This window comes from Podarcis cretensis, assembly GCF_951804945.1.
Source record: "Podarcis cretensis genome assembly, chromosome: 11".
NCBI lineage: Eukaryota > Metazoa > Chordata > Lepidosauria > Squamata > Lacertidae > Podarcis > Podarcis cretensis.
Window position 1 is genome coordinate 6,883,524 of NC_137180.1, and position 21,466 is coordinate 6,904,989.

General features: G+C 39.9%; 1 protein-coding gene and 1 long non-coding RNA gene across 3 annotated transcripts in view; one reads left to right on the plus strand and one right to left on the minus strand.

Moving 5' to 3' along the window:
- The window catches only part of FRMD3 (FERM domain containing 3), a 135,453-nt gene that overhangs the window by 66,788 nt on the left and 47,199 nt on the right, over positions 1-21,466 (minus strand). For both annotated transcript variants that reach the window (XM_079996093.1, XM_079996092.1), the window contains exon 2: positions 7,693-7,797. In XM_079996093.1, the coding sequence (XP_079852219.1) occupies positions 7,693-7,797 (105 nt within the window). The remainder of the gene's footprint in view (positions 1-7,692; positions 7,798-21,466) is intronic.
- Positions 1-21,466, plus strand: part of LOC307227076 — a 142,516-nt gene that overhangs the window by 6,064 nt on the left and 114,986 nt on the right. The window lies entirely within an intron of this gene.

The following is a 21,466-nucleotide window of genomic DNA, read 5'->3' on the forward strand; positions in this document are numbered from 1 at the left end:
AGGCTTTGCTACCTCACTAATTTACAGATCTCTTAAGTAGCACCCGACCCCCTAAAATAGATCTTCTGTTTGTTTCCCTGCTTTATCATCACTGTTTGTTTAATCCTGTCTTCTCACCTGTTATTATTCATAAGAGGACCCATTTCATATCCCATAATAGATAGGCTCATTTCAATTAAAATGTATTTGTTTTGTAGAAGTTGTTTCTTCCTAGTTTTTAGGGGGTAGCAGTGAAGCTGAACATGGCTTCATCTCTCCTTTCAATAAGGAGGTGAGATGTTACCACTTCTCCCTTAAGAGAATGGGGAGTAAGAATTTCCTAGCTGAACTGTAACTGAATATAGAATCACAGAGTCATAGAATTGTACAGTTGGAAGGCTTATCTTCCAAGGGTCAACTCCCTGCAATACAGGAATCTCAACTAAAGCACACAAGATAGATGGCCAGCCAATCTCTGCTTAAAAATCTCTAACGAGGGAGGGTCCACAACCTAATAGGATCCTCCTTAATGAGGGTCCTGGTTGCACGCGGACCCCTAAGGCACCCCCACTGAGAGAGTTGTTGCTGGGCATGGCCCAAGCCTTAACCATTGGGCCCCAGGGTCGTGCCAGGCTGTTTGGGCCGATCAGGGCGGTTGGGGCCTATAAAAGTGGCAGTGCGGCGTAACTGGGGGAACTTGCATAACGCTGGCGAACACCCACCCTCCCTCCCTAATTTTAGGTGGTGGTGCTTTGGCCTTGCTTTGGACTGGGTCGCCTGCTTTGGAGCAGGGGCTGGGTAGGAATTTTTTCCATTTGGCAGATTGGATGTAGCCACTTGGTTTTTGCCTACCCCCTTAGCAATCGTCACAACTTTGTAAGGTTTGGCAGTTAGGCATTGGCTTATTGAAGTGTGTGGGAGGGGAGGTGCGGCCATCACCTGCCCCTCCATGAAGAAGGGTATTCCAGTAAAGGAATCTGGGGGTCCTGGATCTCTTCCGAAGTCCGCTTGAGGGGCTAGGGCCATGCCAGGACCACAGGAACCCCGGGGTGAGCTTCATCGATGTAGCTCCCTCGTTTGGTGTTTACCCTTTCGGACTTCCAGCCAGAGAGGCAGGAGTCAGTTATAGTCTGTTGCCAATGCCTAAGCCAACACCTATCCATTCTTAAGGAAATCAGCCCTGAGTGCTCACTGGAAGGACAGATCGTGAAGCTGAGGCTCCAGTACTTTGGCCACCTCATGAGAAGAGAAGACTCCCTGGAGAAGACCCTGATGTTGGGAAAGATGGAGGGCACAAGGAGAAGGGGATGACAGAGGATGAGATGGTTGGATAGTGTTTTTGAGGTTACCAGCATGAGTTTGACCAAACTGCGGGAGGCAGTGGAGGACAGAGGTGCCTGGCGTGCTCTGGTCCATGGGGTCACGAAGAGTCGGACACGACTAAATGACTAAACAACAACAACAACAACAAAGCCAACACCGCTCACTTTGCTGTAATCAATAAAGTTGTGGCCTAAATTTCGCCCAATAACTTAAACTAAAATTATGTGGCAGTGTAAAGTTATTTTCAGGGGAAGGGGTTGCTCGAAGCGCAACCAAGAGATTCCATTCCACTGTCAAACAGCTCTTACTGTCAAAAAGTTCTTCCTGATGTTTAGCGTGATTTAGACAACTGGATTACTAGACACAGGATGAGCAAATAAAGATGCATAGTGGTTGGTTCAGCTGAACGAACACCTGCATGGTCTGTGGTGCAATCCAACAATGTCTGCCAGCAGAACAGCCACCCTTGGCAGAATAAACACTTCACTGAGTGGCCTTACCCACAGGGTACAAGGGAAGTACATAACTCTGTAAAAGCTTGCAGAAAATCCAGGTATACGGTTTCTGCTCAGTCGCAGACACCTCCAGAGAATTCTGCATTGTCAGTGCAGTATGTACCAAATGTGCTTTGACATTATGCAAAAGGTGTTGTGTGGCATGATTCAGATGAAGATAACAAATATAGTAAAAAAAACTGCATTGCTTAACCTTCCATTCACGTTTCATTTTCAAAGATACAAGTTCTATATTAAATAAATTTCGAAGTGCCAGAATGTTGCAGTGCTGAATGATTTGTTTCAATATTCAGTTAAATAAAATGGGGTGGGGGTGGTTGTTTCAGGAAGGTTTGCTACAACTGCAAACAATGAGATAGACTTTTATGGCAGAAGTCTTAAGATTTGCTGGGATTAAATGGAATGACTTTTAAAAATTCTTTAAAATTATATTGTTCCTGCATTTCATGCAGTCAGAAATTTGTTTGCTTTGTTTGTAAAGCTCTAAACATAGCTAAGTACCTAAAGAGGTTTCTGAACATCTAAGAGTGCTACCCACCTCCAAATTAGAAAACACAAAATAAACTGAATTTCAAAATGTTCCCTAGACCCAGGAATGCGGAAACTATGCAGAAATACTAGCACTATTTTTCAGAAGCGAAACATGCTTTAAGCCATAAGAGGGTGCATTATAGAAGCAAGGAAATCCCAGCGTACCAACTTAACAGCCATCATAATAGATTTGCCACTTGGTGGGAACTAAATATTTAAAAGCCTTGTTTATTACTGCCAGACTTACTTGAAATATTGCCAGTATTACTCACAGGCAATGCCACTCACAATCTGCTTTGCACTGTGCCCTTTCAACAGAAACAAACACACACACACACACACACACACACACACACACACAGTTGCTCAACTATAGCTCTCATCATCCCTGACCATTGGTCATGCTGGCTGTGGCTGATAGGACATGCAGTTTTACAGCACCTGCAAGACCCCTGGCTTCCCACCCCTAATTTAAACAGAGTCTTATAGCCTCTTAGATATGAATAGATGTACTGTAGCATAGGCTGTCATGGACCAGAACCCACTTCCGATATATGTATCTGATGAAGGCTCTGGTCCACAAAAAACTTGGCCTTTGTTTGGAAGACCATGTGACCTACTTTACAGAGGACACACCTCTATTTTAGGGTCAGCTGCTCCAAGCTCAGTTTCAGGAGGAAGAATCATAAAAAGGAGATCAGGCCTTGAATTTCCCCATCCACACCTAGCATTTGGACAGCAGACTGAACAGGCACAACACACACCTCCTGGTTGTAGTTTTTCCTGCTACAGTGAGATGCCTTGTATTTATGTTTAAACTACATGCCTTCTAAAGCAATATTTTCTGAATTTGCATCTATACAAATAAATTGGCATATGCAAATTTTATATTAGTCTGCGCCCTCTTTCTTCCTCCTTTTTGGTGACTTCTTTCATTCTGTCCTTCCTTTCTTCCTTTCTCTCCCCCTGCCTCTTTTTTGGGGAGGGACATGTGTAAATGGTTACCTTAACCACAGGACATTTTTTTTTTTAGATGTTTACTTTAAAAGTTTCTCTAGAATTGCTAAAGTCATCCTCAACTACTAGCCAATCTGGCAAAGTGATGGCCCAAGCAAATACACACTACAAGGGAAATTTGGGGTGAGGGAGAGAGAGAATCTTCTACATGGTGCCCATTGTGATAGCCTACAATTCCAGGCAGCACTTCCTTTGTGGCTACAATTTGTAGGTGTTCTTTTCACTTGGGAAACTGGTAAAAGAAGTAAGATTGTTTGCTCATAGACAGAAATCCGGTGTTCTCACTTCTGTTTTCTGCAGACTATTCTCCTTTCTTCCTTCTAGCTACTCTGCAGGTGTCTTCCAAAATTACAGGTTTGGGGAAATTGCACATGCTGTCATTTCATCCTTACGAGTGCCACAACTGCTGCGTAAAAGCAGGTAACGCATCAGTTGACTACATAAATTCAAAAGCTATCCCTCCAAAAGGTTTGGTCCAGATATAGGTCACAAACAAATACTTTTCACATTGTAAGCTGTTTTGCAGTCAGCTGTGAAGGTGAGAAATCAAGTTGTCCAAGTTATTACCAGTCAGTGCAACAGTGCAAAGGAATATTTTCCTGGGCTCCTGTGTGCATAATTCTGTAGGGGTTTTTGTCAATTTTATTCCAAACCAAGACATTCTTTTGTATGAATTTCATAAGGAAAAACGGACAAACTGTAAGAAAAAAGAGGCAAACTGGGCGAGAAATATAGAGCTCTGACAGAAATCAATTCAAAAGAATAAATGTTGCCAATGATATAAAAATATTATTGAGAGGCAATGCTATCCAACCAAGTGTGCTTGTTAGCTCTTCCATTTGAAGATCCTTGACTTTTGTGCAATTCAGCAAACAACTAATGCACTCATAAACATGATGAGTCCTTTAATATGAGCAATAAATCTGAGTTTGAGCCACATGGTTCTGGAAGCAGAAGCAGCTGCACAGACTGCAATTAAGCAAACTCGGTTGTATGCAAAACTCAGGCAGCAGAAATCAGAGATGGTGGGCAGGCCGGTGGGGGCATCAAACTACTGAACCAGCAAAAAACTTTAGTAGCCTCAGGAGACACTACCAGTGTGTTTAAAAATCTGTTTTTAAATTTGCCACTCATCTCAAGAATATCACCAGTTGTGAGGCATCTAATCATAGCCTGCATTTTTATTAAGGCTTGATCAGGGCCTGTATTTTAAAATGAGCTTAAAGATTTTCAAATGTTCATGCCAGGCAGAAGACCAGCTGCCTAAGAACCTTGGCAAGATGTTTATTCTCCTGGACGAGGGGGCCCCCTGATTTATAGCAGAAAACAATTCTCAAAGTCAAAGGGAATTACAGGCTGAGAGCCAAGGTTACACTGACCCTACATATTACAGAAGATATAAGAAGGCTGAGAAAACATAATTAAGAGTGGGTAAATAGTAAAATAAAACCATGTGCCTCCCATTAAACTTGAGCCATATTTTCCTAAGGTTAAAAGGCCAAGAGCATCTGGCTGGCAGAAAGGGAGGGAGTATTTTGGGAAGTCTTTTTCTAAAGTTGTTTCTTTCTTAAACTGAGATCCTTTTAAGATTTCTTTTCCTTTTAAAAGGTTATTTATGTTATGTATTAAATATATTGGCTTAAATGTAATTATGCAAAGGAATTAGAAGCTAAGAAATGTTAAATCCTTATGCTAGATTCTTATTTCATATAGTTGGAAGAGATCACAGGGGCCATCAGCCACCAGCCCAGCCCCCCTGCCAAGCAGGAAACATCATTAGAGCACACATATGGTTGTCAGGCCTTTGTTTAAAGACCTCCAAAAGAAGGAGATCTTTCAATGATGATGTGAACTCAAGATCCTTGACATCTGTTTAAGATAAAAATTTAAAACTATTAATCCATCTGTTTTGGAGGGCAATAGGGCGAGGTGAGCTGGTAATTAAGGTTCCTTGTTGAGACAAATGTAAGATATATGACTACTTATTTGTCATTTATAGATAGAAGAATATATAGCTTTTTGTTTCCCATAAAAGGACAAGAGGAAATGGGTGTATCTTTTGTGATTGGTTCTAGCAAACAGCCAATAGGAATTTCAACCAGGCTGATTGGACAGAGGCAGCCACAGGAGGAGCAAGGGGGCTGGATTAAGGAAATATAAGTGCTGGCCAGAATGGCAGGAGGCCAGGCCAGAGCTTGGTAACCATATACCACTGTGCCTCATATTTATTTGTCTGACAAATAAATTATTATTTTAATTTCTCTATTGCTGCGTTGAATATTTCATTCCAGCTAAGCGTTAACCACAAGCAGGGTGCTACAGTTGCTTCTGTAGTGATCATTTAAAGGAAGGCAAGGGATATGAGTCTTTGTCACCTAAAGCATGCATGTACATCTCCGTGTATTATTTATAATGTTTATTGGCATGGGGGCCTCTGAATCATCTTGACAAGCATATTGCTTTCAACCCAATATGCATAGCCATTGCCATAGCTCAATGTATTTTTGTCTTTTTTAAAAAACAGAACAATGCATTCCTAATGCTATCTTTATTCATCTATTTACAAATTTATACCCCACTTTCACCATGTTGGTCTCAAAGCTGCTTACAGCAGTAAAATATACAATTCTAAAGAGTAGTTAATATAGTGTTCAACATACAATGGGAATTTAAGCGCATAATGTATGCAAAACCAAGCGACAAAATCCACACGTGTAAACCTCTTAAGTTCATTTCCCAAGGCGGGGAGGTAAAAAGTGTTTCCAACTAGCAGTGATTGATATGTGTTATGGTTTGAGGAAGACAAATGTAATGGACATCAAAACCCCATACAGAAGATTAAAAAATTTACTTTTGCAAAATCATTAAAAATTGAAGTAATTTTATTTCTTCATTTAAAATGAATAGGATGTTAAGCATGAGAAGATGGAGTTTTTCTATTGCTATTTTAAATCCTTAGCAGGAAGAGTGCATCAACTTCTGTGATGCACAACAGTAACACTCAGTTGGAATTTTCCCACTCACACAGTATAAAACTAAATGTTTGCCTATTAATACACAATATTAATAGTCATTTACTGAGGTCACTGGTAAACAGCTCCCATTGTTATAATTCTAAACTAGGAGGCTTCCTTCGATGGAAGATTTATAGTTTTGAAAAAGGCTTTGAAAGCTTTTCTAAGGATTCTATTGTTTGCAAGTTGAAGACTTGCAACAGCCACTTGCCAGCCACATCTTCCAGCCTTATTGTTCCTGTGATTTATTTGCAGTCACAAATCTTGCATTACATTTACAAGCTTCTAGGATGTAGCTTCTCAGAACACAATTTATATATTCATAACCCCACTATTATAATCTAAGAAGATTAACCCAGAGCAGTGGGGAGGGAATGATTTGATTTAAAATGTGGAGCAATATGCAAAACTTAAATTCTTTAATTCACTAATTCTTTGAATGTCTATTTTTAAACCATTATCTTAGTTTTCTAAGGTACCCAAATACCAATGTGGCTCTAACGGTATGAACTATAGTGAAAACAACAATAATAAGACTCCTATATTTATATAGGAGGCTGGATTTAGGTCTGATGAGGCCCTAAGCTATCGAAGGTAATGGGGCCCTTTATATGTCCAGCTGCCCTTTGTCAACAACAAATTGTCACTGTTTTTTGTGTTGAATTTATGGACCTAATAGGTATCTAAAGCCATTTGCACATAACAAAATATGTATTTTATCAAAGTAATTGTTGAACTGAAATACAATTAAGAAGAAGTATATTAATAGTGAAATGGGGGGGGGGAGTGGGGCCCTAAGCTATAGCTTGTTTAGCTTATACGTAAATCTGGCACTGTTTATATATGTTCCAGACCATGAAAAGGCTAGCATCAAAACGCTGTGGTACAATGTGGAAGTGGATCTTCAGCTTCTACAGTTGTGGCTCCCCTGGTCATGCTATAAAAAGGGTTGACAGAGCAACAGGGAAGAGATACAGCTAGGCTACACATTATAGCCACCACAGGGATACCGATCCCCATGGCAACTGTAGTATGTATCTCAGCTCAGAGACTGGCAGGGTCCTAACCATCCCACACAGGAGAACACTTGCACTTGTCCTAGTATATTGCAGATTGCGCATCAACTTAATAAATGGGGATTTAACACTTACCCCTGACCCTTACGACATCACAATTTGAGGAAGCTATACTAGGGCAATGAAAGACCAGATAGAAAATAAGAAGAAATTCTTGGTTCTGCTTGCCAGCTTAGACGTTTTACAGACCTGACACAAATTGACAAATGCACTCTGTTTCAGAGTTCATATACATACCCGCTGTTTTTCAGGATCCACATAGCGAATGCCAAAGTAGTCTTTCTCCAGCAAACTGTAATGATTGCAAACATGATCTATGAGAAACTGGCCTTTGGTCTCTCTCTGAAAAGGAAAAAGGACATATATATATAGTAAGGCTATAGGTTATTTCTACATAATTATTATGCCTAGCTTTTGAAATTAATGTTTAAACACACTTTAGTATATTAATTATGTTGCTTCATGAAGTGGGGATTCTATTCCATTAGAAATATCTATTCTCTCCTTCAATCAGCACCACAGTTTCACCAGTCTAAAGTCCTTCTCAGGCATGACAAAGTTTTAAGAGTGAATGGAGTGTACGGCTGTGCACACTGATTCTGCCCCTTCCACCTCCCATCTTGTTGGGTTCAGACACAAGGTCTGAAAAGGGCTTGAATGTGTGTTTGCTTAAGATCATAAGAATGTGAATAGCCTGCTGCATCCACCATTGTGAAAAACATTTTAGCAAAGTGTCCAATTATTAAATTAGCTAAGAAGCTAAAGAGTCCTAGAAGGAAAGTATCATTTTTAACCAAACATCTTACAAGCACAACACCTGGAAACGGCATTTCTATTACAAAAAAATATAATCATGAAGCCAAGAACAACAGCGTTCAAGGATTTACTCTCTAATCCATTCATTTTATTGGATTATCAATCTTCCTGATCCCTATACACAGAGTACTTGAGTTAATTAGTACCTGATCAAAGGCTGAATAATGCAATCATTTTATTCAAACCAACAACAAAGCTCTCTTCTAAACCAAAAGCTATACTAAATAGGTACATGAGCAACAGACGAGTTTGAACAAAAGATACGATAACCGAGATGCAAGTTTGTTAGTATCACTCATTTTGAGAATCTCATTCAGTGGAAATGAAGTTGGTATATACAGTAACCAGTACCAGGATCTAAAAGCAGCTAGGCAGAAATGCAATCAGATAGCTCCTTTACGCTCAAGTACAGGGGTAGCCAACGTGGAGCCCTTCAGATCATCTTGTTGAACTATCAGCCACAGATGGCCAATGGTCTATTGCAACTATAGTCCAATATAATAATAATAATAATAATAATAATAATAATAATAATAATAATAATTTATTATCTGTACCCCGCCCACCTCTGGGCGGCTTCCACAGAGACCAAACACGCACTAAAATGTCACACATTAAAAACTTCCCTGAACAGGGCTGCCTTCAGATGTCTTCTAAATGTCAGGTAGTTGTTTATCTCTTTGACATCTGATGGGAGGGCGTTCCACAGGGTGGGCGCCACTACCGAGAAGGCCCTCTGCCTGGTTCCCTGTAGCTTTGCTTCTCGCAATGAGGGTACCGCCAGAAGGCCCTCAGCGCTGGACCTCAGCGTCCAGGCAGAACGATGGGGGTGGATCAAGAGGCCAATGCAGCTATAGTCCAACAACATCAAGAGGACAACATGCTGGCTGCCCCTGCTCAAGTACGCATTTGAAGAGCTATATGAGCTTTGGCGTTTAACCCATGTCTGGTTGCTTGTGGCAGGCAACCGAGTGCCCCAATTCCTCAGCAGCAGAGTTGTGATTAAGCCATACAGTGCTGCCCTGTGATGAACTGCTATGTGAGCTGCCTGTCTGGTACTCTGTCAGAGATGATCATGACAGACAAGGATCACTAGCAACAACCACAGTATACGGATGGTGAGGGGGGAAAGAAGAAGAAAAGCAAAGACTGGAAGACCTTTCTTCACAAAGTCATAGCCACATCCAAGCTACTTAGTAGATGTTCAAACTCTCTTGGTAAGGTACTGTATGTGCATCTTTCTTAACTTAGGAAGTTCCCCACAGCAGCAGTTTTTAAAAAAATATGCCTAAAATGAGCAGCCTTATACCTGGTGTTGCTCTGAAATTATAAGAAACAAACAAAGAAAACTGTGCAATTTTGAAATTGGTAGTTAAAATCAGTGTAGTTTTAAAAGGTTCGGTCTACCACCTTGGTTCAAAATGGTACATGATTAAAAACTGCTCCTTGATCTCAGGCATCACCACGCAAAATGGTGTCCAAATGCGTAGCAAAAAGGCAATCAAGAAACTTTCCCAAACACACAATAGACTAGTTGAATCAGTACACAGTGTTGGTCAGCAATTCTAAGGAACCAAAAATAAATTTTAAAAAATTGAGATTTAGAAATAAATACTGCACTCTGTTAGTTTTATGGCTGTGCACAGTCCAACCCCCAGACCCAGGGATCCAGCCTGACCCAGGGAACTCCTGACCCACAATCCAGCCCCAAACCACCACAGGAACCCTCATGTCAAATTGGGTGGAAATATCTCAAAAAGCATCCAGATTCCCAGAGAACAAACAACTTTCCAGAATATATAGTAGATACATGTAGGTTTGTATATCCTGCATCTACATCAGCTCTCAATAGACTCCATCTCAGATTATTAAGCAGATCCATACTTCTGTAATGCTACAGCATCTTGTGTTCTAAGACCACTCACTGGACCCCTCCTCAGAACATTTGAGAACCTTAGCTCTAAAGCAAAAATCACCAATATTGAGCCACAGGTAGGGAGTAAAAGTAAGAAATGTTTTCTTCTTTGGATAACTATTATGAAATTTCCTCTCTCTCTTTTGTTAGAAAGTGTTGAGAGATAAAAGTTTTTAATCTGCTTTATGGAAACTGTTATTCAGAGTCACCTTTACGTCCATTACAATATGAAGTCATTTCTTTTGCATTTGCATTTACATTACTTCAGTTTAGGATTAAAATACAGCATGCTTCCAAGCAAGCATAATTAAAGAGTGAGCTGAAATATCTTTTCCCAGAGGTTCATAAGCACACAGGCAATTTCAGTTATAGATCACCATTTCAAGTAATGCCAATAGATGACCCTAACATCTGCTCCTCACCAATTTCCTGTGAGATACTTGTTTACACATGGGAGCAGTAGAGGCAGACGGGTTAATTGCATTTCTTGAATAATCTCACTGAGTCAGTTGAGTGAGACTATTCCTAAGTGAATAATTCCATAAAACCAAGCCATTGGTGCTCTTCCGTTTCTATGGTCACCAGGTCACTGACTAACTCCTGCTTTCAAGCCAGAAGTTTGCTTGAACTTTCAGAGCTTGCTTTGAAAAAACAACACCACGATTTTGCACAAGAGAAAACTTTTACAAACTTAGAATCTCTTCATAAAATCCCTTCTATACATTTCTTTTGGTTCCCCTAGATCAGGAGTAAAGGAACCTCTGGTCCTTCAAATATTACTGAATTCCATCAGTCTCAAACAAACACAGCTTATGGACAGAGATTTGTTATCCAGCAAAATCTGGAGGGCCTCAAGTTCCTCATCTCGCCTCGCATATTGTAGCAAACAGCCCAACCTTGACATGCTGCTTAGTGAATTTAATGCCAAAGAAAACAAAATCTTTTTGTCCCATGGCAGTGAATGGGTAGGAGCTTTTCACAGATGTAAAGGTGGGATGATTGAGAGATGCTTGGCATGGTAAACCTGTTCATTTGGGGGGGGGGGATACAGTTTTTACTCCCGGCATAAATGAAAAGATGCTCCTCGTGTCACATAGGACCTATGTTCAGCTCATTTGTGTATTGTCTTCCTCACCCACTTGCAGGCAATTTAATGTTGCTAACTTAAAAAGGAAATGGCTGTGTGTTTGTTCTAAAGTGCCATCCCTCATGAGGCAGCTTGGAAAAAATACGGATTTTTTTCCCCTAATGTGTCATTCCTCGGGAGACTGGTCTGAAAGTATATGAGGTATATACAGTTTCTTCCCACAACAAAGTGCCTCATCACATAGATTTGCATCTACAAATCAACAATAGAGAAATAATTCCTTTATTTCCCATGTTGGAGTTGAGCTGTACAATTTTAAAGGAACGCTTCCAATTCAGAAAATACATTTTTAAATCATCCAGCTAGGGCTGGGAACCCTTGTCCAAAACCCTGGAGAGATGCTGTCAGTAGTGTTGATGACAGTGAGCGAGAAGAACCAAGAGACTGACTCCGTAGAAGGCAGTTTCCTACATTCCTATAAAATGAAAGAGGGAGAGGCATGAAAGTAAAGAGAGCCTTCCTCATTAAACAAAGAAGGGAAGTAGAACTCTTAAGAGTTCTAATTCAAATCCAGTCAGAATGAAGCTCTTCATTATAACGCAGTATGCACAAAACCCAGTCCACTTAAAACGGATGATATAGTTAGCTCAGTACCAAAAAGTATCTTTAGTTGAGCTTCTTCATCATCTGAACATATGCAGATAAAGCGCATATCAATCTACTCAGAAGAAAGTCCCATTGAATTTAATGGAGCTAATTCCCAGGTTAAGTGGGAATCGCAGCTTCACACACTATTGTTTATTAAAAGGTCAGAATGCCACCTTTCCATCAAACGCTTTAGGCATAATGCAGATGCATGCATGAGCATAATTAGGCTTTTACCTTGTTCACCAAACAACAGATCCATATGCCCTACAACAAATTTTGAAACTCTCCCAAGCTGCTGCATGGTGAGGGGTGCTGTTGTTCAACAGAAGATGAAGAAGGATGAAATGTCTGCATTGCATTCCTAGGTCCTTTGAATCTTGACTAGGCGCTCTGGGTCACACTTTCTTCAGTCCATTTTAGTATGGTTGCAATGTTAAGAAACACGGGTGGTGCTGTGGGTTAAACCACAGAGCCTAGGACTTGCCGATCAGAAGGTCGGCGGTTCGAATCCCCGTGACGGGGTGAGCTCCCATTGCTTGGTCCCTGCTCCTGCCAACCTAGCAGTTCGAAAGCATGTGCAAAGTGCAAGCAGATAAATAGGTATCGCTCCAGCGGAAAGGTAAACGGCATTTCCGTGCGCTGCTCTGGTTCGCCAGAAGCGGCTTAGTCATGCTGGCCACATGACCCGGAAGCTGTACGCCGGCTCCCTCGGCCAATAAAGTGAGATGAGTGCACAACCCCAGAGTCATCCGCGACTGGACCTAATGGTCAGGGGTCCCTTTACCTTTAATGTTAAGAAACTCAGTTCTGTGTTAAAATGAAAAAAAGGGCCAAAGCTTGCTTGCTTGCTTACTTTGCATAGCTGGTTGTACAATGGACAGTAGAAAAGAAAATGTTCGGGAAACCCATTAAGGACCAACAGTTCCTCACAGTACAAAGAAACAGCATTGCTCTGGCTTTGATGTATTAAATTGTGAATATGACTAAGCAGCCCAAGGAGAATGATTGGAGTTTCAGTTGATATAATGAAGGATAGAGAGGAAGAGGAAACTCAAACTATGTCCCAGTCAACTTTTAATGAGAAGAGCCTGCAGGTGAAATCGGGGGGGGGGGGGGGGACCTCAAGGGAACTGTCAATGGGATAAGGACTCTGTGGCAGAAGAGTGGGCAGAAGAATGAGACACAAGAGGAATAGAATGTTGGGCTGAGTTACAGTGAGTGACAGGTAAACAATGGTTGGCCTAAAAGGCATTGTCCCTTTAGGGGCTTTGAAAAAGACAGTGGCAGCAAGAGACAGAGGAAATGCAATGAGAAAGTTAAAGAAAGCATATGTAAAGGAGTTAGCATGGTTGTGAAGAAGAAGACTTAGGTATGAGCATTTTGTATACAGTGACTACTTGTTATGGATGTTACGTTCCTTAATTAGATGTTTATGTTTTAACTAGATGCAGCCTTGATAGTGCACTTTGAGGAAGCTCTGTAGAGGCTCATCAACCATTCTGTCCAAACCTGAATGGAGTTTGGCCTCCCCATCAGCCTGATGAAGACCAACATTTTTGTTTTGGTTTTTTTAAAATAATTTTTATTCATTTTCCAAACAAATTTTATACAGTCAACAAATTATTTTGCACTCATTCCTCAATTTTTGACTTCCCTCAGTTTCTCTGTCAATCTTTCGTAAAATTTCTATTTATTAACGCATTTTTAAACATAATATTGCCTTTCCCAACTCCTTTTCCTCTTACTCTCTTTTTTGCAGTATTTCTTACTATCTCACAGAGTCTCTTCAAAACCAACAAGCGTTGTCTGTACATATTTTTCAGATATTCTGTAAATTTCCCCCAGTCCTTGATAAACTTTTGGTCTTTCTGATATCGAATCTTCCCAGTCAATTTGTCCAATTCTGCATATTCAGTCAATTTCCTTCTCCATTCTTCCACTGTTGGAATTTCTTCCTGCTTCCATCTTTGGGCCAGAAGTATCCTTGCGGCAGTCACTGCATATTGAAACAGTTTACAGTCTCTCTTATTAATTTCGTTTCCTACCATTCCTAATAGAAAGGCCTCTGGTTTTTTAACAAACGTATATTTCAACATTTTTTTCAATTCATTGTATATCATTTCCCAGAAGTCTTTCACCCTTTTACACTCCCACCACATGTGATAGAAAGTACCTTCTTTTTCTTTACATTTCCAACACTTATTGCATGTTTTATACATTTTAGCCAGTTTAACTGGCGTTATATACCATCTGTAAACCATTTTCATTACATTTTCTTTCAACGCAGTACATGCCGTAAATTTTAACATTTCATTCCATAATTTCATCCAATCATCATACTGTATATTATAACCAAAGTCTCTTGGCCAATGTATCATTACTGCTTTTACCTCTTCATCTTTTGTATGATGAAGAGAAGACCAACATTTTTGGTCAGGACATCACCAGCATCAGCATTGCTGACCACATACTTGAGGTGGTAGACAATTTTGTCTGCCTGGGCTCCACCATAACCAGCAACCTTTCTATTGACACTGAGCTGGGCAAGCCTATTAGTAAGGCAGCTACGGAAATAGCTTGCCTCTTGAAAAGGCTATACAATAATGTGATGCTAATGACCAATACCAAGATGAAGGTCTATCAGGCGTGTGTGTTGAGCACACTGCTTTATGGAAGTGAGTCATGGGCAATATATACCCGCCAGGAGCAAAGCCTCAATGTTTTCCATATGCGTCAGGAAGATTTGGGGCATCACGTGGCAGGACAGTCTCAAACAAAGATGTGCTCTTCCTAGCCCACATGTTCACACGCCTGTCCCAGTCTACGTTGACATGGGAAAGGGCCATAGCTTAGTGATAGAGCATCTGTCTTGCATGCAGAAGATCCCAGGTTTAATTCCCAGCACCTCCAAGTAGGGCTGGGAAAGACTTCAGCCTAAAACCCTGGAGAGCTACTTCCAGTCCGTGTAGACAATACTGAGCCAGATGGACCAATAGGATAAGACAGCTTCCTGTGTTCCTATGATCCTCCTATTGTTCCAGGTACTGAGTTGTGTCAGAAGTGGAAGAAAAATCACAAAAAGTATCAATCTGCTATGAGATTTCACTTTATACAATGGAAGAAGAATGATATATGCAATATGAATTCAAGGGGCATGCAATGCAATATCCCTGTCTCCCATTTTGCCATCTTATGTAGTTTATCCACTTTGCTAATACAAGATGCCGAAGAACAGTCATGGCTTCCCCAAAGAATTTTGGGAACTGAAATGTGGTGAAGGGCTGAGTTTTCTAGTCCTCTGCCCAGAACTATGGTTGATATAACCCCAGTCTCCAAAATTTTTCCTTTCTGTGACAGTTACAGCCTGGCAAAATAGGGATGGGTAAATCCAGTCCATTTCTATTGAATGCCAGTTTTGCATCAGTTAATACATAAGTTCACTATGTGTGTTCATGCTTTAAAAAATCAAATCCATCAATCACATTCAAGTCCTCGAAATCAGTGGTGAAATAGTGTTCTGTTAATGATTCTATCAGACCATTCAGCAGCTAGAAAACACAGCACACTTTAGTCCCAAACAGAATTCATGTGGTTAAAATCCTCTTTAAATTACGGTAATTGCATTCATATAAAAAGGAGAGTCTGTTGACCTCGAAAGTACCAGATTATATTTCTTCCCATCTGTAACATTTAATCCAAATTACATAAACTAAATGTGGTCGCTATTTTAAGATCTAGCAGTGAAAACCAAAGTCAGTTTGGGTTCCAATTCAATACACATTTACTTGGGAGTAAGTCCCACTGAACTCAGTGGGATTTACTTCTGAATAGATACACAAAAAAATGTTGCTCAAGAGAATGACCACTGAAAAGCATTTTTATCCAGGTAAGAAAATGGAAATAATATCAAAATTTTATTCAAAGTCCACATAAGTTATCAGCACAAGACATAGACATCTTGATATGTCAGCCAGGCAGCATAAACCTGGAGTAGTCATTTGTGAGAGCCTGAAAGAAGACGATTGAATTATTTCATTGTACAAGAGTTACCTTTCCTGGCAATCTGTAGGCTATGAATCTTACTCCACAGATGAGCAGATATGTGGCCGTTTTGAACTACTATCATGACTATATCCTCTGGCTCTCATAAGCTGTAAAGTAATTGGTTTGATTCATCAAGACATGACACCCTTTGTGAGGCAAGAGAAACATGCTAGTATATGACATGCCATCTGAATTCCTACTAAAACACCTTTAACTGCTACAATATCTTAGGTGTACTGAGTTGCACTGAGACATTTAGGAATTCCTAAATGATGAATACAGTATTTTCAGTCGGTGAGAGCTTTGTAGTGGACAAGGTTTCCTATGTGGAGATAGCCTCTGTGTAACGGGGAAGGGTTGGGGTTTTTTTTACAAATCTGAAAGTCAATCAGAAAACATTTGAAACTTGTTCAGAAATCACCCTCATGCTCCCATTCTGCTTTACAGAATACATTCCTTTTTTCTAGCATGAAAAATATTAAGACTGGACCTTAGTAAAAGCATTCAAAAGAAACTATATAATGAAGATGGTATGCAGTTATCTGTAGAACAATATTCTGAAGACCACGTCATGTGACATCTATTATTTTTAAAGCCGCTTCCATAAGAAAAACACCAGTACTAATGGAACTGAACTATTTTTCCAAAGCTGAACATTAAAAAAAAAATTCATTTGGAAATTTACAAACACTCAAAAATGTTATTTTCTAGGCACCTCTTTGGAACTGATGGGGCATGACAGCTGTTGTACACATAAACCACATGTAGGAACATATCGGCAGCTGTTTTCCAGTGGTCCATCTATCTCAGCACTGCCTAAACTGACTGACAATGGCTCTCCAGAGTTTAAGATGGGGGACTTTCCCAATTGTACATGAATAAGCCAGGGAGTGAACCTAAAATATTCTGCATGAAAAGCAAATATGCCCTTTCCCTGCTTCAAATCACTATACTGTATCCTTAAACTATGCCTGTTCACTGCACCCAAAAGATTTTTCATGCAATATTGTAAAACCTTCTAGAATAAACTTCTGTTCTGCATTTTCTTTACTGATAGTGAACCATTAAAAGTGTACCAGAGAAAAATAATTAACTATGCCCACTTGAGATCTGTAGAGCTTATAATGCTCTATTCTTGGAAGAACTACTTAGGAAAGGAGCCATGAAGACTTATGTAATAACATATTCCACACACAACTTTACACAAGCCAGTAGAAAAAAGCTGAAGTGTCCTAAACATCTAAGGAATTTTGAAGGGACAAGATTTGAGAAGCCAATGCTACGTAGCTTTAACTCCAGATGATAATTGCCAGAACTGTTGATATTTTCTGCTCACAAGAGTTGGGGCAATATTGATGAAATAATACCTTTTTCTTTCTGTCTTTCAGGTCCTAACTCAGTATCATGTTGGTTATAAAATATTTGTAAGATCAACATTTGAGCTTAAGATAAAACATTTTATCTTTTCCATAGTCCATTTTGCACTGAGTGAAAATGACAGCTAAGGAAGCGGAGCTGGGATGAAAGGCCTCCCAAATCGCTCACCTGTAATGACGATGCAGCGGGGAAAACTGATTTGTTTCCTGACTTATCAGGAATATTTGATGCTATAGAGTAATAGAGCGACGGGGGGGGGGGCTGGGGACTTTCGTTCCATTGCTTTTCACTGCCACCAATCAGTATTCAGTAGGTATACAATTGGTGCCACCCCAGAGTTTGGCGCCCATGTGCCCCGCACCCCTTGCACCCCTTGCACCCCCAGGTAACGACAGCCCTGGGTACGCAACCAATGTATCAGAGGCGTTGCAGGGTCTTGAAGCAAAGTACAGACATGGATACACAGTGAACCCATTCAAACCCTCAGGAACTAATGCCTACAACCATCTTACCAGAATAAGTCAAGGAAACCCCATTTTCTGAAATATAGAAATTCACCCAAAATAGCCAAATTTAAATGGTTTCATTTAGTTGTAAAGGTAATAAAGATGCTGTACACAGGTAGAGGGAAGAAGACCTGAGTAGCCATGGGGGTGGGTCAGGGTGAGACATAATCACCAAATCCCCCTCCTGATGTGCAGATTGGGCAATATCACACATGTCAAAGAGCCAGACAGAAGCCCATCAGACTCACAATAAATGTACAGAACCCATCTCAGGATAGGCGCATCAAGAATAGATGATGTCAACTGATTCAAGATTAAGGAAACTAAACACTTTCTTTAGAAGATGAAAGACAGTTGTATAATCACTGCCTTGAGTGACAAGGGGCATGCATGGGACTCAGATTTCTACCTGTCATTGACATGTTTCTGACATTTTTATAATGTTTTTTGAAATGTATTGTGGGAAATTGTGGTTGCTTTTAAAAAGTTTTTGTAACCTTTGTTCTTGCTTCTTCTTCTTTGCTTGCTTAGGAGTTGAAACATTGTTGTGACAATTAACCATCAGGCTTAATAGCTGCTCTTTTGCTCTTTAACTTGGCTGCCGTCTCTTCTTGAATCTGACAGTTTTTGGACCCACAGAACCAGATCCTAACGAAGTTGGGAAACCCTTTAAGTAGGGTACTCCAATTTTTGTTTTCTCCTTAACAGTTGTAAAAGAAATAAGCTATGCATAAGAAAACCCTTGTGTAAAGGTACAGCAATCCCCTGTTTCTTAGCAATGTTTATTTACAACAAATAAGGAAGAAAATAAACAAAACAGTTTTTTTAATTCATGGATTCAGTTGAGGAGAGGGGAAGAATTATCTCCTTATCCTTGAAAATCTGTGAGAGAGCATTTGTTCTGATCTTCTTGTAACTTGGCAGATTGTGGTTTGTTTTGCCACCAAAATCTTCATCCAGAAAAGCCTCAAAGAAAATGTCCAAAAATCTCATTAAAGTTACAGATGGGCCTGTGGCATATTTAAATCTGTCAGTGCAAAAACTCTGGGCATCTTTGCTTCAATAGTTCTTATTTCAGTTTTAAATCTTTTCAATACTAAATTCCTCCTTCAGAAAAGACAGGTTTTTCTTATATACTGTGTACAGCAATCATATTGTAAGGTTCTGCTTTTGCCCTCTTGTGGGAAGGAAGAGGTCTACAGTGACAAAATTCTCAACACAAAAGAGACATCTGCATTGCAAAAACTCGCATAGAGTTGCACACTATTTACATGTCGCTTCATATGCTTTTTGTAAACAGGAAAATGCAGGCAACTTAAAAAGAAAAAAGCATCAAATCTCACTATTACATACAGATGCTGTCCTCATTTAACATTTGTTAACAAGTTTGTTCATAGGGCTCAACAACTGAGGTTGCTTTTTTAGGTGCAGGAAAGCAGATTTCTTTATTTTGGTATTCAGTATATGTGCATCCAAAAAAGTTATTAAGAGAACATAGCAACATCTTTAAGAGATGGAATCCATTTGAGCTGCAAGAATTGTTCTGTGTACAAAGGTCACAAAAGTATATTTATCTTGGTCACCTTTGCAAGAGGTTAGAAGAGCATATACACTGTAACTGAGTATCTGGCATATTCAGCAAAATATCTGCCATTCCAGAGAACTGAATCAGGTACTTATGCAATGGCACTTGTGAAGGGTGCAGAAAGACAGAAGGGCTGAGATAAATACTAAAATCAGAACAGGGAAGGAGATAAGACATTCAAGATGTGGCTCTATCATAAAAGGTAGAGGCAGGGTACAGGGATTCTGTAGGTTTTATAAAGAGCATTATCTTAAGATATTACCCACCACTGATTCAGCTTCCCTATCCTATCTAATATTTTAGTTAACCTAGAAATGTGAGGCTTCATAAATGTATGTTGGTCAGGAAGTAGTTATTCCTTGTTGTTGTTGTTGTTGTTTAGTCGTTTAGTCGTGTCCAACTCTTCGTGACCCCCTGGACCAGAACACACCAGGCACTCCTGTCTTTCACTGCCTCCTGCAGCTTGGTCAGACTCATGCTGGTAACCTCGAAAACACTATCCAACCATCTCGTCCTCTGTCGCCCCCTTCTCCTTGTGCCCTCCATCTTTCCCAACATCAGGATCATTTCTAGGGAGTCTTCTCTTCTCATGATGTGGCCAAAGTACTGGAGCCTCAGCTTCACTATCTGTCCTTCCAGTGAGCACTCAGGGCTGTTTTCCTTCAGAATGGAGAGGTTTGATCTTCTTGCAGTCCATGGGGCTCTCAAGAGTCTCCTCCAGCACCATAATTCAAAAGCATCAATTCTTCAGTGATCAGCCTTCTTGATGGTCCAGCTCTCACTTCCATACATCACTACTGGGAAAAGTAGCTTTAACTATACAGACCTTTGTCAGCAATGTGGTGTCTCTGCTTTTTACTCCTTAGAAAAGACAAACATTGACTTATACACTGACTGTCAACAGCAATAGCAACAACAAACTCACTTTGTATGAAATGTGTTCATGCAAACCATCTCCTAAATGCATTTAAGGCCTAAAAAGTTTTAATCATTACTTTAGAAAAAATTACATGCAGCAGTTGTCAGACTTTGTCAGCAGCTGGATAATCTCAGCAGCTGGAAATACCACACTTCAAAACAATACATGGGTTAGATTTTTGTTATTAGAACTTCTAAAACTAATTTGGACTGTGTTGTGTAAAACAACACCAGTAATAAATTTTAGATGAGGAAGAGTGATTTGCAGAATATCAAAACACAAGGAACTCCAAGGACTACCTTGTATTAAATATTAATTTTGTTACCTAGCTACATGAAGAAAATTGAAGAAAATTCTGAATCCTGTTACTATTCAAATATTGAAGATATATGTGGCTCATAATTAATTGGACAGTTTTCTTTTTAACTAAAGTGTGAAAAATAGGGGGAAGCCAATTAAATGCTTCTTGCCATCTGTGGCAAACTTTATTAATTCGGAATTTAAATAAATACACTTCATGAAATTAATATACAGTTATCAGTGAAAAACCAGTTTAGATGAAAAGAGCATTAACAGCTAAGGCCAAGATTTTCTGTCACATTGTATAATTAATTCATATTAATGGGAAAGTTTGCCTTGAAGATACGTTCTGCTCTTATTTAGCTGGTCCCAGTTCTTATCTTAAATTTAACACTCTGAAATAATTTCCCATGACTGCAGTGACTCAGGGGGAGGGGAGATGCACAAGCTTATTGCTATGAATAGTTGTGCTTTGGCTTCTTTATGAGAGTGTTTTAAACAAGTTTTCTAAAGCTGTTTTTTTAAAAGAGAGAGAAAGCTTTTCATTCTGCTGTTTGCCTTCTTATTTCAATTGCACATTGCCACTATGATAGTAATGTGCATTCCTCCACATGAGATAGCCTGGTTTATGTGACTGACCAGTAACTGCTGCTGTTTTCACCTAACAGAAAGGTTGCATTAAATTGCTGCCACATCTGAAACTGTCTTGTCATGTGTAAACAGCACATGCCTCTGCAGGCAAATTTATCAATTGACAAATACTGTACGAGAAATTTATCAACTGACAAATAGCTTCTTTGCTAAGGCTGCCTTA